This window comes from Idiotropiscis lumnitzeri, chromosome 16 (genome assembly GCF_059441095.1).
Source record: "Idiotropiscis lumnitzeri isolate Australia: NSW breed Sydney's pygmy pipehorse chromosome 16, RoL_Ilum_1.0, whole genome shotgun sequence".
NCBI lineage: Eukaryota > Metazoa > Chordata > Actinopteri > Syngnathiformes > Syngnathidae > Idiotropiscis > Idiotropiscis lumnitzeri.
The window spans coordinates 7,889,020-7,906,540 of record NC_142406.1 but is presented as its reverse complement, the minus strand read 5'-3'; the positions used below and the strand labels follow the sequence as shown (position 1 = coordinate 7,906,540).

Genomic DNA, 17,521 nt, shown 5'->3' with positions numbered 1-17,521 from the left:
AGTTTGCAAACTATGAATGTTGCAATGTACCGACCGGTAATCTACCTGTGAGAACTTGTTTTTTTTTTTAATCAGTTGTAGTTCTCCCCCCCGCATGTTGAAAATGTAAGCATGGCATTCTTCACATTTGCAAAGGTTTATTTTTTTAGGAATACATTTTCATCACTGTTAACTTAAACAAAAGTGGGTCACGACTTGGTGACAATGGGAAAATGAAGGTCCCAGCATAACAGTTGAGAGCAGCTGCTCCACAGAACCAAAAGTACATCAGAAGTGCTGACATAATCATGGGATAGCATCCTTTCCGTTTCCTCTTCTCCTGGTTATGTATGAGACTTTTGTTGTTTCCAGAACCTCTTGACCTCACTGTGTCCATGTGGTGTCACCACCATCACCCTGTGAGCTACATCTTGCCACACCAGACAATCCAGACCCTGCGACAAAACAAATCAATTAGACCATGGACACTATTAGCACATCACTGACATCAAATTCAAGACGGACTTCTTGAAGTAGAAAGAAGAAGGCAGCATTCCTTTGTAGAAATACATTTTTAATTAAAAAGGGACAATTGAAAAAATATACTATTTAATTTGTTGTGTACAAATTGCTGTGTTTATGGAACACTGTCCCATCAATGAAGCAACCAAATAAATCATTTGTGAGCTGCCTATATCTGAAAATGTTTCTGTTGGTCACAGTAAGCTGGGAAAGGCCATAGTGAGGATAATCGGTACACAGAATAATAATGACACTATAATAAGAAACTGAATAGAAATGTTACAGGTGACTGGGTACAAGCCTTTAAAATACAAATAATTACCCATTTTTTAAACTATAATAAATACATTGCTTCTAAAGAAAAATGTATACAATATATTTGCATTTTAACATTACCATTATATATATATATATTTAGAATTAGGGGGAGAAATCATGTACAGTACGTTGAAGTGAGGTGTATGGACTCCTTTTTGACTTACTGTATGCAAGATCCTTGCTCAAAAATACAACAATAACCTTGGGGAAGAAAAAGGACTTAAATCCAACCTGAGCTCTGTCTCGCAACACTTCAAAGTCAGCCTGGGAGAGGAACTGGTTGTACAGCACACCTGAAAGGGAGAAGGGGATAAATAGTTGAGGTCAATTAATTAGAAATAAAAAGAACATATGAAGGCGAATGGAAGTTTTGCCAAGGAAACATAATTGAAAACAATCATCACAGCGTAGGATAGCATTCATTGCATTTCATTGTTTCTGCTTGCGTCAGTTTGGGACAGTTAGTTTCCCCCTTAACTCATTCACTGCCATTGACGGGTATAGAAGCCAAAAAATTAATGTGTTAAAAATAGAACTCCAAAAAGTCAGTGAGGATGCTTGGCCTTTTGCTCCGATCTTCAGGTAATGGCATGACATAATTTACACATAACATCAGTAAATGCGCCCACCCTCAGTGAATTGTAGTCTATCTCTCTCCAGCTCCCAAAGTCGAATCTGATCTGTTATGGTTGGAGGAAGCACTGGTGTCTGCAGCACAGAGACATCAGGATGAAGAAGACTCTACGTTGATCCATGTACAGCTAGTTTTTCATTTGACTCAAACAAATCATTACCTGCATCAGCATGATGGGGTGTGCTCTGGTTCTCAGAAAGTGGATGATCTGCAAAATTGAAGTAAGGCCATTTTGATATTGAGGATTCACAGTATTTGGATATGCCAGCATGACAAATATAACCGGTGTGAATATTCCGGCCATTCCTCTGGCAAAAATACAGGAACAGTTCAGAAAATTTGAAATTGGCAGTTTTGTCAGCGATCCCGATCAACTATGTTCTTTTGTTGTTGTCATACCTGTTGTGCAGTGATGCCATTCGCGATGGCCTGTTGCACCGACTCTCTTGTGACCTGAGCCACCACCACATTGGGAAAGCGATACAACATTTCACTGAAGAGTGCGACCAGAGAAACCTGGAGTTCCGAGTCTGGGGTAAAGAAAGATGAAAATAAAAACTATGACATTAAACGAATCCCCTAAACAGGCTTCCATCTCACGACCCGGGAAAGCAGAGATAAATTACATTCTCGACATACTTGTGTAGGCGTAGATGCGATAATTTGTTTCAACCACAATGAAGCCTGCATCCCCAGTACCAGGAGTGGAGCCCAAGTTAGAAGAGCTACTTGTGACTCCCGCAGCCAGACTGATTGCCAGTCTGGTCGGATAGTACCGCCTCGACTTCCTCTGGAAATGGGAATAAAATAAATAAATAAATATGATATTTATTTTTTCCAGGTACAATATCACAGTAAAGTCACACAAACCGTCCCGAACCGGGTCAAGTACCGATGGACCTCTCAGTCCATCACTGTTATATTCTATGCAGCCGGAAGAATGAATAATGTATTTGTGGAATCGAAATTAAAATATACATATATATATACATACACATATATACATATACACATATATATACACATATATATATATATAAAAGCACACCTCTTTTTTTTTTTGCCGTCACGAATTAGGATTTTACATTCCAGTAGCGAAGCAAGCAGACTTGATGGAAGCCGGCGCTGTTTTACTGCCGCAATAAATCGGCTTCCCCATGTGGGTCATCATGTCGCTTCTCATCTAAGGAAATAGTACTTGAAGGGAATGTAACAAAACCTCTCTTCTCCCTCTCAGTGTCTACCTTCCTTTGGAAGACCAGTCCAAACTCCCGAAGGTGCTGCAGAAATGTGAGTAATGACTCACTCATGCCCTCCACTGAGTAATCCTGAGGCCAACAGAAACACATCCTCAATAACGTTGAAAAAAAGTACAACCAGGCAAGAAACTGGCGACATAAATATGAGCACACGGACATGAGCACATGCTCGCACGCATGCACTCACGCACCCGGGTTAATTATTGTGTACTCACTCTACCCAATGTGGAGAAACTGAGCTGGAACAGAAAAGACAAAATCTCCACCAGGCCCATCCCTCTTGACTGCGAGAGAAAACGATACATGACATACATTTAAATCATGAACACTGAACAGCGGGGCTGAATGTGTGGCAGACATCTGTAATACAGTTTTGTGTTGTCAAAAAGAACACTTCAGATGTCTGCAACATGATTTCACCAACATATGTTGTTAGACTACAATTCATTCGCATATTAGTTATCGATTTATTACATATATATTACATACGGCTTGACCGATTAATCTTCCTGCCGATTTCATCGGACGATCGGGCTTTTAAATGAGCTGATTTTTCCTGAGTAAAGAGAAATTACACTTAACATAAAACAAAGATAATGACATTAAAACATCGCCCACCAAAAGAAAAAATGGGGGGGGCAGTTGTAATTATTTTTCTTTCTGTTATAAACAGTAAAGCACAAAGTAATGTAAACCATTCTAATCGTGTCCGTGTTATTCAAATTTGTATTGGTGTAACAGTTAAGGCCTCAAAAACGGACTTACTTTAGTTTAGTCATTGTATATTTTGTAATTCAATCGGCCGAGTAATCGGAATACGTTTCCTCCGGGTACTCCGGTTTCCTCCCACATTCCAAAAACATGCATGGCAGGCCGATTGAACACTCTAAATTGCCCCTAGGTATGAGTGTGAGCGCGGATGGTTGTTCGTCTCTGTGGGCCCTGCGATTGGCTGGCAACCAGTTCAAGGTGTCCCCGGCCTACTGCCCGAAGATAGCTGGGATAGGCTCCAGCACCCCTCGCAAGCCTCGTAAGTAGAAGCAGCTTGGATATTTGATGGAGAGATGGATGGATAATCGAAATATAATTCTGCCAAATATCGGAATCAGCAAAAAAAATCCATATAGACCAGGCATCACCAAATGGCGGACCGCGGTCCGGTTCGGACCGGACCCATGACCAATCTGTGATGATTTTTTTTTCAGGGCACATTCGCAAACGTTGGCGCTGCAATTGTAGTTAATACGGAAAAGGCGTCACTGATTTGAGCCAATCAAATCTTTTGTTTACGATCCACTGCCAATTGGGCAGCAGACCAGAAGAGAGTGCTGCTGACAGTATGCCTTGCTAAAAAGTTAGCAAGGTCGATGCGTGTTGTTTTAAATGAATGGACGGAGAAATTAAGTTTCGTTCTGGATGCAGACGATTCTAAACCAGTGTGCATCATATGCTCCGAAAACCGTCGCAACATTGCGAAGCGCCACTACGAAACAAAGCACCGCCCTTTTGTGCAAAGTTATCCGCTGAAGTTTGAGGTGAGCGCACGCAAAAACATCGAACTTCGAGTGCAGTATAACAGATTTTTACATTTTCGTTTACAGCCCAGCGGCATGCAAATGAACGTTCACTAAAAGTATCATGGATTTTGGGGAAACAAAAAAAAACATTCAGTGATGGGGAAGTTGTGAAGGAGTGCTTAATTGGTTGCACAAACATTATTTAAAGGAAAACACAAAGCCCAAATGTGTGAAATAATCTACCAAATCCCAATGGCCCTGACTCCGTTCCAACACAGATTTAAGTCAACTCATTTTTCTCATTAAGAGAAGTTAAAAAATATTCAAAAGAAAAAGTGGTGTCAAAGCTCATTTTGAATTAGTGTTTCATGATGACAGCCATTTTTATTGATCGTGTTCTGAACATGTTGACCTGGTTGACTTGGATAATTAGGCTTTCCGTTTCTTCTTTGATTTGAGAAAAAAAAGGCAAAAGATGTTAACTCAATGCTTAGCACTTGATATATTTCTGCAGGAGATATTTTAATGTTTTTTCTGGAAGTGGCAAACTTAAATTCCTGGAGCCACATTTTCTTGAATGTGAAATAAACGCCTTATATTTGTTTGACTGGCAAAGGTGTTTAATGGGAACATTGCCAAATATTTAGTGTGCTCTGTTGAAAAGGACTAAATATTGAAACTAAATAAAAATGTGAAGATAGGCTAGACTAAGGGAAGTTGGACTTTGGTTCGGACCTTTTAATTGGAAGAAATTTTCGTCGTGGACCTCTGTGACTTAATTGAATACCTCTGATATAGACCCTCTAATCGTGGAATTTATACAAATTATATTCTAAAGTGCAGTAGCAGATATCTACAAAGTGATTCTCATTGGTCAAAACTGCATTTCAATCGAAGATATTCTATAATAAATATCTGAAATGGAGCCAACGCTACCTTCAATTTAATTAATATAGTATTACACTATAAATAAATCAGTAACTGAAATTTAATTTCAATACTCGAGTGAAATTTTGTCCTGAACATTGCAACAATCTGAAATTCTGTTTTTATGGGGTTTTTTTTTTTAGCAAAACTGATCCTACATCTGTTGACGCAACTAGTCACAATTATATATAGATATTTTTAAATAAATCTCTATTCAAGTGATAAATCCGAATCTGTTGTTGATGTAACAGTCACATTTACATTGTAGATGAAAAGTGAAGAAAGTGCCTACAAAATATTTGTAGTGCTTATTCATATCCATGTATTCACCATAACTGATAATCAAACAAAGGCATAATTTTTAAGTCATATGGTGATGATGCCCACTGAATCAACTCCCCTACAGATTGTTAAAAAGCTTAAAATATACCAGTCCAAAACAAGAAAGTCCTCAGTGGTCGCTTTGGACATGGTTGTTAGGCAACTAACAGCCAAGCTGGTGAGTGAAAGAACAGTCAGTGACACTTTCTGTACTTCTTGGGCTCCCGACCTAGAAAATGACTGATTATAATCACAGTCTTGTGTTGCATTGTAGTAACATTTTCATCAGATTATAGCTGAATGCATTGCTCCTCTACATCGGGCGTGCACACACTTTTTCAGTAAGCGAGCTACTTATATATTTATTTAGGAATATATAGAGAATTCTTTATGTATAATATATCTTGATATTTAAATGAGGCTTGCAAACAAAGGTCAATTGAGTTTGATTGGTTATGCCCAAAAATTCAAAGTATCACCTTTTTAAACATGCCTGAGAAATGGCTGCTTATTCAGATTGAATTCTTTCACCTGCAAGTGTTTGACGTGAGTGTCCTCAGGTGGCCTGTTTTACAGCTGATCATTAGAACGCAAGTCATGTATATAACAGCCAGGTCTTGTAGGATCTCGTATTACTGCGGCGCCCTCGCCACCCGAGTGTGCGCTAATCAGAGCAATGACAGGCTTTCAAGGCGCAGTGGCACATAGCTCATCTGAATTCTCAAGTCGGAAAAATGTCGATGGTTACCTGAGCGGTTTTAAGGTACTGCAGGGTGAAGTACCACAACTGAGAGGCGGTGTCCAGAAGAAGGAACTGGAAGCCAGCAGAGGTGATGGAGGGGGCTTCTCCTGCCACACTGTGAAACATTCAAGGTAACACGATTCCATTTGATTTCATTTTCAAAATTAAGTCCTTTGCTCAGATAGTTTCATCTCTGCATTTCCAACAATTTTTGGAGTCATTTTCTGGTTTTGGTTGGTGCTGTTGTTTGGAATTGATTTTTACACTAGTGTCGCTAATGCACAACAGACATTCTGAACATTTACAGGAAAATTAAACATTTAAAGTTAGATTCGACCAGGGCTTCTCAAATGGTGAGACGGGCCCCCCTGGAGGGGTGCGATGCTGAGGGGGGCATGTGTAATCCTGGGGAACATGCTTTTTTTTCTACTGCAATAAAGTGTAATTGCACATCCGCTCCAGTAGTTGGCAGTGGCGCTGTCCTTGACCTTTGTGCGCAGCGATTATAAACTCTACGGTGTAGGTTTGTTTTGCGACGAAAATGCTATTATTTATCGTTGTGGCGGAGAGGGGGTTGTGGTGGGGTGGTGCGAATTGTTTTCTTCTTGCTCGGGGGGGGGGGGGCGTAACATAAAATAATTGCGAAGCAGTGCATTAGACCATGCACTTAAAAGAGCATCAGTTTTAAAAGCAAAATAAATCCAAGGGTTTGGTGAGCCTTGGTACTAGTACTAGTCTGAAGGGGATACCATCTTGGAAAAGTTAGTTTTTATAAATTTCGCCATGAATACAGGACAATATTAGATGACAAGGATCAACTGTGTCTGAATCCTTACAAAACATTTTTTTAGGTGCGTACATTTGTGAAAGCATTCTGTAGTAAAGTATAGTATGTCCTCGAATAGAGGTCACCAACCACGGGGCAGCAGCTTGGTACTTTGGACTGCATGGACGAAAGAAAGAAAAAATTGCAGTACTCGCAATACTGGTTTATTTATCATTCAAGGCTGGGAAATACATTTTAAATGCATAGGAAACTGTATAAAATAGGTTTTAGTGCACTTGTAAGAGCGATGTGTGATATTGTAATAATTGGTGGTAGCAAAGGCTAAAAAGGTCAGAAAGAAAAAGGATTATAAACCCCACTGCAGGTTTGAAGTTTGCCCATGAGCAAGGTAGTAAAAAGTCCAAATTCCTCAAAGGTGTGATATAGCAACACAAAATGGTTATTCTTGCAGGCAGTGCAATTTTCATGGAGGCTATTGGATTTAAAAAAGAAAAATGCACACGCATGCTTTTGTACTTCATAAATATTCACACCAGTCACGCCAAAGACTCACTCCTGGGAAGGCAGTAATTTCCTGGCTGAGTGAAAAATCAGTCCTTTGCTATATCAAAAGCTCTTAACCTACCTTTTCATGAGGCCTGCTTGAGTCAGCAGCTGAGCCAGGTCCTGACTGACTGCAGCACTGGGAGAACCCACCATGAAGTGCAGGATAACCTCCCAGCGTTCCATGGCATAACGGTCCAAACTCTCAATGTCGCGAGCATGACGGTCAGGGCCCAGGCTGCTGCCTTCGTCTGCCCATGCTTGGCCCCTGCGGAATGACAAACACTTAAGAATCCTTATTTGTCACTGAAAAAACACATTTAATGGGAATTGATTGATAGAAATGCTTCATTGTGCCCCTCACAGTGTCAAAACTCAGAAAAGTAGCCCTGTATTTTGAAAGGCCTTCTATGGAACATGCAAACTTGACATAGGGAGTCCACCATCAAAGGTCTCCAGTTGGTCCAAATTGCTGCTCCTCATGCCCTAAATGGAGCTCGAAGGTGGGAGCACAGAATTCTGGCCTCCTTTCACATTTTATTATTTTATTTGTTTTTAAATCTTTAAGGGTCTTGTCCCACCTTCCCTCTTTGAGCTCCTCCACCTCTACGCACCTGCCCGGGGGGCCTCCGGTCGGCAAACCAGATGCTACTGGAGGTACAAAAAAACCAAGGCCTTCAAAGAAAAGACCACGGTCCCTACAGTCAAACATGGTAGAGATTCACTAATAGCATTGAGGTTGCTTTGCTGTTTCTGGTACCAGACGCCTCGATTGTGTACATGGAATCATAAAACCTGAAGACTACCAAATAATTTTGGTGTGCCATGTAGGGCCCAGTGTTGGACAGGCTTCTGTCAGAGATTATGTGTCTATCAGAAGAACAATGACCCAGAACGACCAAAATGGCTCGAGGCAAAGCGCTGGAGAGTTCTGAAGAAGCCAGCACATTAAAATCCTGCAGAACACCTGTACAGAGATCTCAAAACAGCAGTTGAAAAGAAGCAGCCTTCAGAGCTGAGAGACCTGAGGCACTTGGCAAAGGAAGACTTCCAAATAGAGGTGAAAGAAAATGTTCAAACAATTTGTGTAAACTTTCAATAACCCACTCGTGAGCAAACTGCTCCAGGTGTCCATCCATCCATTATCTGTACCGCTTCTCCTCACAAGGGGGGTGCTGGAGCCTAACCCAGCTGTCTTTGGGAAGTAGGCAGGGTACACCCTGAACTGGTTGCCAGCCAATCGCAGGGCACACAGAGACGAACAACCAATTTACTCACACTCATACCTAAGGGCAATGGAGAGAGTCCAATCAACCTGCCATGCATGTTTTTGTAACATGAGAGGAAACCGGAGTACCCGGAGGAAACCCACGCAGGCACGTGGAGAACATGCAATCTCCACACAGGAAGGCCGGAGCTGGGATCGAACCCACGACCTCTGCACTGTGAGGCTATCATGCAAAGCTGTCATCCACCATGTTGCCCATGCCCATAATCTGGGACATTTTTGGGTGATTTTAACAGTAGCAAGAAGCATGTGACTGAGATCAAGCTTTCTGATCATGAGCAGCAGAGTTCGCTCTGGAATAACTTGACAGTCTTGAGATTTCATTGCAGCCTACACAGATTAAAGACACACTGTGCTCAATACAGAAAATCTGCACCAGAATATAAGCCTCCTCCGTGTTTCACAGTAGGGACAGTGTTCTTTTCTGGGCATGCTTTATTTTAGTTATTTGTGTCTGTCAGAGCTGATGTGCCTCGCCCAAAAGTTTTGTCTCGTCTGTCCATTTTGTGGCTTGTCAACATTCAGTTTGGCATTTTTAAAAAAAATTATTTATTTTTGACAGTGGTGTCCTCCAAGGTCGTCTCCCATGAGGTCCACTTTGACTCAAACAACAACAGATGGTTCGATCTGACACTGACGTAGCTTGACCTTGGTGTTCACCTTTCATTTCTGTGGAGGTTGTTCTCAGCTCTTTTGTTAGTTGTGTTTGTCTATTTCATTTGTCATCAATTTTCCTTCCGCGGCAACATCCATGAAGGCTGGCTCACAGATCTTTATTGACAATGTATAATATACGTGCAGCTGAAGTCACAGGAGTTAGCCTGATTATCTATAATTTTCTTTCTAAACTGAAACAACTAAGTGGTCTGCGGTGCTTGATGTTTAGTGTAGTACGCACCATGTCACCAAACATCACAGCGACTGCTTGTCACCCTTTTAAATAGAGGGACTGACTGTTTCGAAGCTTGATGCGAATTGAGGACGACACACCTTGGCGAACTTTGTGTACCGATGGTCAAATTATTTTCACTCTTGTCTTGGCTTCCATATTTTTGTTCATGAGCTAGTTTTTTTTTTAATAATTGTATTGAACCACAATTCAAAAGGAATGTCTGGTTTCCACTGTTTTGTTTTTTTTACTTGTTACTTTTGGCAGATTCAAGTTATTTATGTGAGCACTGTAGGTTTTTGTTTCATGAACAAACTTACATGTACAATTGTATTCTCTCTGCAAGAAGTTATTCAGTAAAATGAGCAGCAACAAAAAATAAATACGCCAGAATTCCAATTCATTTTTGTCAATAATTGCTGGATCAATACATTGAACAGAGCAAAACTTCGCAGGCAGCCTTGGCAAGTAATGTGTTTCTCCCAAATTATCACACTCACAAAGGTAACTCTCTTCAGTGTGTGTTCAGTGAAATTTGCTGTGACATACAAATGATGCACAGGTGTTGTTCCACCTTTTAATTGCAACTCCAAACAAAAAAAAAAACAGATGGAGGCTGGCCCCAGCTTGGCATGAACAAGCGCAAAGCATACAAATAATATTTGACTTTTTACAAGAAACCTGATTGAATTTTTTTTTTTACATCATTACAATAAGTTAAATATATATTTAATACAGTCAGCGTTAAATAAGCAGTTAAAAAAAACTGCAAAGTGAAGACAGTGCGAGAGACCGTCATGTGATGAAACAGAGCAGACATACCCGCCGAGCAGCGCTATCCTCAGATTGTCTTTGAACACTGGGTTCAGGATATATCCCTGCAGACCACCCTGCAGCTGCTGACTGTGCCAAAGGCGGAGTCCTGCCAGCACTGAGACACATTCATCATGATTCCTGTGGGGAGGGGTGGAAAGTGGGAGTGATTAAGTAGCCGGAGATAATGGGGGAAAAAAGAAAAAAGTTACTCAACAAATTGGCACCGTTGTTTTTCCCACCCCACTGAAAAGTTGATCTTAAAACCTGGAGGCACTTTTATTTGAACTTCTGCGCACTTTTGTTTCCCAACCTTCATTACTTTAGTATCCAAAACATGCAGAGATTCCATTGTAAATCTTATTTTATACAAAATAAGCGTCACGGAATGAACAGGAAATCGGTAATGTCTCTGGTAAATGAAAAGCATGAGATTGAGTCACTGCCTTAAAACGGCGGGAGTTGTTCAACAAAATCAAGAGGATTGCAAGTCCAATGAATCTTAAGTGAATGAGCACAGAATGGTTTCCATGTAGTTAGGCACATCATTCCCAAAACCGACAAGTCAATAAATGGCTGGCTGAATGTATGCGTTAATAAAGAGCGTTTACAACAAAATGTTGTGACTTGTAACATTCAAAAACAGGAAAGCCAGATTAGACTTTGCAAGAAAACATCTTTAAAAACACAATCTGATTCTTCAGGCAGATAAAACTGAGATCAACATTTAGCATCCTGGTTGGAAAAGAAAAATATATTAATATAAGAAAAAAAAACGTTTCCATTTTATTGTTCACAAATTAAAGACTATACATAAGTACATTTAACAGGAATGCTACAAAGGATATTTGCAAAAAAGTATGTCTATTTTCTAATAGTAGCGAGCCATTTGTAAAAAATGGCCACTTGATTAGTGATAGCAAGTAGGATAACAAACAGATGGAGCATGTGGAGCCTTATTGTTTTAGTCTGCACCCATGCAGCTCCGGCTCTCTATTTGGCTTCATAACAATTCATCAACATTTTAATCAAGCAGTAATGTTTCAGCATTGTGGACTACTTCCAATACTAGTGTGTCTGTGATCCACTTGAGGTTGCATCCTTAGAGACTGTCTGGGTAGCAACAACAAATCAGAGACATCAACACATGCTAAGTGTATCTTGATAGATCAGATGCCAAAAATGTAAACATGAATACCACACCAGAGTAGCATACATGATGAATTTTGACATTGCCCATTAAAGTTAAGTAACTCACTTCTGGCTTTCTTTATTCACCCATAATGCCACTGCTGCTTGTGGAAGAGGCTGATCCAGGAACAGCATTCGCATCACATAATTTTTGGCCAGAGAGGGAAGCTCCCTGCGGAGTTTAACATCACGTTAATATCATAAATCAAAGTGATTATGGCATTTCCGGTAGCAAATATTACAATCAGCTCACCTGTAGACAGCCAAACATGTTGCTGGATGATTATATAGTCGGTCCAAAATCTCTGGACTCAGCTCTCTGAGGTATTCGTGCAAATTCTTGCACTGCAGCTGGACTCGTAGTTTCATTTTCGAAAAAATAACTTCTATTAAAAAGCACATAAAATATATGCACGCCCATGAAATTGTGTATTTATAGTGTAATGTAAAAGTTACAATTAATAGCTGTAGTAGCTCATCGGAACGAATGTGTGCAATCGTCGTGGTAAAAAAAAAACTTCAGCTTTATAAACCAGGAAACCTTTCGGTTTTCCGCGATCTCCTTAGTTAAAAAAAAAAACTAAATAGTGTACAAACGCAGCATTGTTGTAACCAAGTTTGTTCATCGGGCAGCCAGATAACAGGATAATATTGTTTGGTTCTGTTTGCAAACTGCATTACCACTACCGGGTCATGTGACATTCATTGAACGCTCTTATTGGTTAAGCATCCTTCTTCTCTATAGTGGATCGGGTAGTTGTATTTGTAGGATGCACTACTGCCATCTAGAGGTATATTTAGCGACTGCGTTGGACTGACAAACGTCAGTGTGTTTTACACTTTTTATTCCTTTTAATTTGGAAAAATTGTGAAAAACAGCTATTGTGTGTTTAATTCAGACCAATATTTACTTGTTTCATAGAAATCCCCATAGGGCATTACTATTCTAAAATATCTGTCTTAAATTGATAGCTTGCCACTCTTTGTATTTTAAGATTTTCCTAGAATACTATTTACCCATAAGTATCATGGGTGGAAGTCAGTGTCATAAAATGAGAGTCAGGTGTCATTAAACAGGATACACCGATTTAGGTTTGCATTCCTTTTGTGTAGTGATGCAGAATGGTCATCATGAGAGCGAATTATCCGGCAAACCACTTTCTACAGAATGTCTAAGAAATCTCAGAACTGTGAGGCGGTTTTGCCTTTTTTAAAAATAGGTATTTTATTACAACATCTATAAAATTGTACATTTTTGGTGAATAAAATCATCTGAAGGAAACAAGACAGAAAAAATGTTGTAGAATGCTCTCAGGAGTCTTCCTTCTCTTGATACCTGTAACACAATCACAGTCATGAGCAAATACCACACAATGACTTGTGATTGTATTTTTTACCTGCAGTGTATACACGTAAAGAAGACGGTCTGGCCTTCATCTGCAGATCTCATCTGCCTTGTGTGATAAATCATGCCTTCTTTATTGCAGCGAGTGCAGCGTCTGTCGATCTGGAGAAAAATTATCCATAAAGAATACGGTGATTAACAATGGTCAAGAGGACCCTAATTATACATTTAAGAGTCAGGCACCAGACAATTCTATCGTACCACAGGGCCCTTCATTTCAGAGTCCCCACTAGCCTCCAGAACAACAGAAGACTTGTCCACTGGATTGAAAACGACAGTCGAACGTATTTCTCGGCCTGAGAACTCTAGATGGGAGAAAAATACAAAGAGTAGGTACAATTAAAAGACTGTTATTGTTGTCAAATGTGAATAGTAAAGCAGTACCTGATACACAGATTGAAAAGGAGCAGCGGGGACAGCAGACTGTGTCTTTCATCCCTGGTAAAGGAAGAACATTTCCACACTCTGGACAGAAGTTGGGATCACCACTAAAACAGGACATGACTGTATGAAGAGAAGAGACGTGATTAATGCCCTTTTAAGAAATCATGCATAACCTGACTAAGCCTCGATTTACAATAGTATTAACCCACGAAACAGTTCGGTTTTCCTCCAAACAAAATGCATTCGCACGATTGTGCGGTCAGAAAGAGTCCTGCCATGAAATTGACATCAGGACAGCATGAGCTAAGCACGTGGCGATTTATATGCTACTGTAGTTAAAAAATGATTAATAAAGAATAACACTAATGTACGCAGTTTCGCATGTGTACCACAATCGCTTTTTACCTTTCCGTTGTCCAAAATAACGTTATAAACAAATGTTACGCGTCCTCGGTAGTGCCACAGTCCTTAGCAATGAGTCGCATAAATATGACGTCACTATTCCTTCCAACTTGATTTAAGCGTATATTTTTAAACTGTGTTAAACTCATGTCCACATTTAGTTAGTAATTATACAATAATCGTCAAACAGCTTTGATTAGGTCTTGTCTGCACCTTTTGTCATGTTCTTAACAGAACTTTTAAAAGGCAACATGTAAAAACTAATGAGATTTAGTAGAAATCAGCTAAAATAATAAAATAATAATTTTAAAAAATCTGGTGTCACAAAATTTATATTGCTTAATTTCAACTGACATTGTCATAGACAGAAAATACGTATTTTGTTTCTTCAACTGAGTTGTACAGGTTCAAGTGATGGTGTAAACCGTTTCTCTCTCTTTTTTAAATGTAATGAATATTTTATTTCAAATTTAGTGATTGCTAAATCCTGGAATTTGAATGCGGATGTGGTCGATTTATATTCACTTTATTACTTCTGATACTCACATAATAGCAAAAGTTGGCGAGTGGTCAATTACCTCACGGTTTTGATGTTGGCTGTTCAAATCCCAGATCTTTGTTTACATTACATGTTGCACTGGTGTTTGTACCCTCGCTTTTTCCTTATTCCAAGTTCATTGAAGACATTAATGCATGTAAACAAAGATACAAGGCTGTGCATGAGCAATATCAATTGTAATGTACAAACTATTATTCTGTAACTTTTAAATGAGTTGAGATTGGAGTATCTTTGATTAAAGTGTAATTCTCCAAGTTGGATTAGTGTAGTATTTCACTATACCATGTAATCGAAAAATGCATTGAAAATTTTCTGTGAGACCAAGACTCAGTCACAAACAAGTGTCTTGTATCTTGCAAAACAATAGAAGAGTTTACCACGTGAAACAGTTTTCACATTGCATGACATATCTCTGCTATTGAGAATTTAGTCACAACAGTATCTAGTGTTGAACTAAAAAAATATCATCTTCAACTTTTATACATCTATGCCCTGCTTGTTGTCATTTGTGTATAGGGTGAGCTGGATAGGGGACCCCATACCAGATGAGTTGTGCAGGGCACATAAAAAAGAAAAAACAGCTTTTCTGCATCTGGAACAGGATGTCTAGAATCCATGCAGGGTACAATGAAATCTCAAAACTATATCAAGGTATTAAAGACAAATGTGCGCGCACGAGCCCTGTGCTAAACGTTATTGAACAGAAATGGCATTTGGAGAACACAACCTTCAAACCTGAGACGACTCACTTTACTAAGGTAAAGCTACCATTTTTTTTTGTCCAGGGTCGTTTTATGTTGCATTTATTTTTATTTTTTTAATAATCCTGTGAAACAGCAATTCTAAAGCAATGTCGGATTTTCATTGGTGATGACCTCTGTGGATTTTTTTCCTTAGGGCTACCAATAATTTTGTCCTTGCGTACACAAGACAGTATATAAAAAAAAATTCCGTGTCCCACTCATCCATTGTAGGAAAATACTGTTCAAGTTGAAAATGTCTCATCTTTACAAAACATTTTTCAATACTGACTGAAGAATGCAATACACTGCTTAACAGTTTCCCCTCGCTATTTCCAAATCATCAATGGCATTTTCTCCTCCTGTTATTTGATGTTATACAATCCATTTATGAAGCTTGAATGCTTATGCCCTTGAGACACAACACTATGGAATGACAATGAAAATGTTTTCAGCCAATATAGCAGAGTATAAAACAGGAAGTCGAGCAAGCATCTAACAGGATGACTGACCAGAACCAGAGAGATAACTGCTGATCACAGCTTCTCGACTGTTCAGAGGATGTTTGTCATGGCAGGATATTGCACCGCTTGCTGTTAGAGAGCTTTTCATTGTTATTCTAAAAGTTGCTACGACCCAAATCCTGGAAACTCAGCAGGTTCTGGGCCAAAATTGTGTTCACTATCCGTTGGTCTCCTCATTTAAAACGTTCCTTACCACAGAAGAATAGTAGCACAAGTAAAAAGTCAAATTATGGATATTCCACAATTTGGGCTTGAAGAAACAATGAAAAAGAGCAAGAAAGAAAATTGTTGGTGTCAGTTTTTATTTGAATTTTTTTTTTTTTGATCATGTAGAGGGAAAAAATTTAATTGTCCAATTCTGAGGACACAATTACGGAATCATGAAAAACAGACCTAAAAAAAAAATGTCAACACTGTACGACTTTGTCGCACCACTTCTGGCATTTAGAACAGCTTGCAGTCACTGGGGCACAAATTTAATCATTGAAATTAGGATTCTTCTTTAATCTAGCCCATCTCCTACTAATTGCTGCTGCCAAAATTTTCTTTAACTCCAATCGCAGATTTTCAATTGGCTTGAGATCGGGACTATTTGCTTGTTTAACACATGGAGATATCAGTACCATGAAAGAAAAGCTGGAATCCTGAACTTTTGTGTCATGTTCATCTTTTGATTTGAACCCAAATGTCTTCAGTATACAACAAAAACAAAAGAAATTGACCTTGTGCTTCAATATATCTGTACATCTTCGTTGAAGGGAAGTTGTTAGGGTTTTTCGCTCAATGGTAAGATTCACTATCTTAAAAAATAATGTCCTCAAAAAATAAATGGAAGTTTTCAAAACCTTGATGTAATAAAGGTGTAATAACTGCGCCTTGTCCAGACATGCAGCCCCATAACATCAATGACCGTGCAAGTTTCATATTTTCTTCATAAATCCATAGGAACGGCCCCAAACAAAGGTTTCATTATCACTTGCCCAAGACAGATTGGCCATTCATCACGTAGTATCGATTTCATCCAGTCATCCACATGATTGCTTTTCTTTAGCCCACTTTATACCGTATAATTTTATGTAAATCCATTTCCTTTAGGCAGTTTATTATAGTTCTGTCACAGACGCTGACTGTTGTGCATTTTCTTATTTCAAGACATATTGCTGTGAGTTTTTGATCTTGATGCTTTGACGCCCTCTTTGGTTGACCGGGATGCTTTTCTTTTATAGCCTTCCCATTTTGTATGTACTTGGGCCAGAATTTAGACAATGTTGACATGGAAACGAAAAATATCAATTGCAACATTTCGTGCTGTTTTACATTTTGGAAAGTTTAGAATTCATTTGTTTCAACTGACTCTTGTTGGAGTCATAATTCATGTCGATCCACTTGGTGCAACAGCTCAAAAAAGTTTGAGTACTTTAACCGCTGACTAATTAGCAAATTTAATCTGAAACACATTTTTTTTTTAGGACTGGAAATTACGCAACGATTGCTCAATTCTTTACACCATTTTTTTTTTCGCTACTTGCTTTAATAAAATTGTTACTGGCTACATTATATTCCATTCTTTCTTATTGTTGGTGGGGGTTTTTTTTTAAACAGAAGGTTGGTCTTTTTGACTCTCAGTAAATTTTAGTAAGTGGTCTTTAGTTCTTCTTTTAAATCATGTAAAGCACATTGTTACTGCATGGTGCTCATAAGGTTGCAAAACAGACATGTTGCGAAAAAAAATTGCACTTGTCTGATGTAATTTCAAGCGGCAAATATTTTGCAGAGG

The 17,521-nt window shown here is 39.1% G+C and overlaps 2 protein-coding genes across 2 annotated transcripts; both read right to left on the bottom strand.

Moving 5' to 3' along the window:
• Window positions 1-117: 117 nt before the first annotated feature.
• gtf2h4 (general transcription factor IIH, polypeptide 4) lies at window positions 118-12,301 on the bottom strand. Its single transcript, XM_088319325.1, has 13 exons — window positions 11,984-12,301; window positions 11,798-11,902; window positions 10,549-10,680; window positions 7,632-7,817; window positions 6,226-6,334; window positions 2,928-2,996; window positions 2,698-2,781; window positions 2,093-2,243; window positions 1,853-1,983; window positions 1,614-1,661; window positions 1,449-1,527; window positions 1,051-1,112; window positions 118-434 (listed from the first exon to the last, which is right to left on the bottom strand). The coding sequence occupies exons 1-13, from the start codon at window positions 12,130-12,132 to the stop codon at window positions 324-326; spliced, it is 1,416 nt and encodes a 471-aa protein (XP_088175451.1). The 5' UTR covers window positions 12,133-12,301; the 3' UTR covers window positions 118-323.
• Window positions 12,302-12,929: 628 nt separating this feature from the next.
• polr1h (RNA polymerase I subunit H) lies at window positions 12,930-14,048 on the bottom strand. The gene is made up of 5 exons (XM_088319441.1): window positions 13,925-14,048; window positions 13,520-13,639; window positions 13,337-13,440; window positions 13,128-13,237; window positions 12,930-13,066 (listed from the first exon to the last, which is right to left on the bottom strand). The coding sequence occupies exons 2-5, from the start codon at window positions 13,635-13,637 to the stop codon at window positions 13,042-13,044; spliced, it is 357 nt and encodes a 118-aa protein (XP_088175567.1). The 5' UTR covers window positions 13,638-13,639; window positions 13,925-14,048; the 3' UTR covers window positions 12,930-13,041.
• Window positions 14,049-17,521: the final 3,473 nt, after the last annotated feature.

Bases quoted from the DNA above. Each gene is read 5' to 3' on its own strand.
- gtf2h4 (XM_088319325.1), bottom strand. From the start codon at position 12,132: ATGTGCTTTTTAATAGAAGTTATTTTTTCGAAAATGAAACTACGAGTC. The intron at 10,681-11,797 runs GTGAGTTACTTA...CCCTCCCCACAG, and splicing joins GTGAATAAAGAAAGCCAGAA to GAATCATGATGAATGTGTCT. The intron at 435-1,050 runs GTTGGATTTAAG...GTTTTGTCGCAG, and splicing joins TGTTGCGAGACAGAGCTCAG to GGTCTGGATTGTCTGGTGTG.
- polr1h (XM_088319441.1), bottom strand. From the start codon at position 13,637: ATGTCCTGTTTTAGTGGTGATCCCAACTTCTGTCCAGAGTGTGGAAAT. The intron at 13,238-13,336 runs GTACGATAGAAT...ATTTTTCTCCAG, and splicing joins CTGAAATGAAGGGCCCTGTG to ATCGACAGACGCTGCACTCG. The intron at 13,067-13,127 runs GTAAAAAATACA...ATTGTGTTACAG, and splicing joins TTTACGTGTATACACTGCAG to GTATCAAGAGAAGGAAGACT.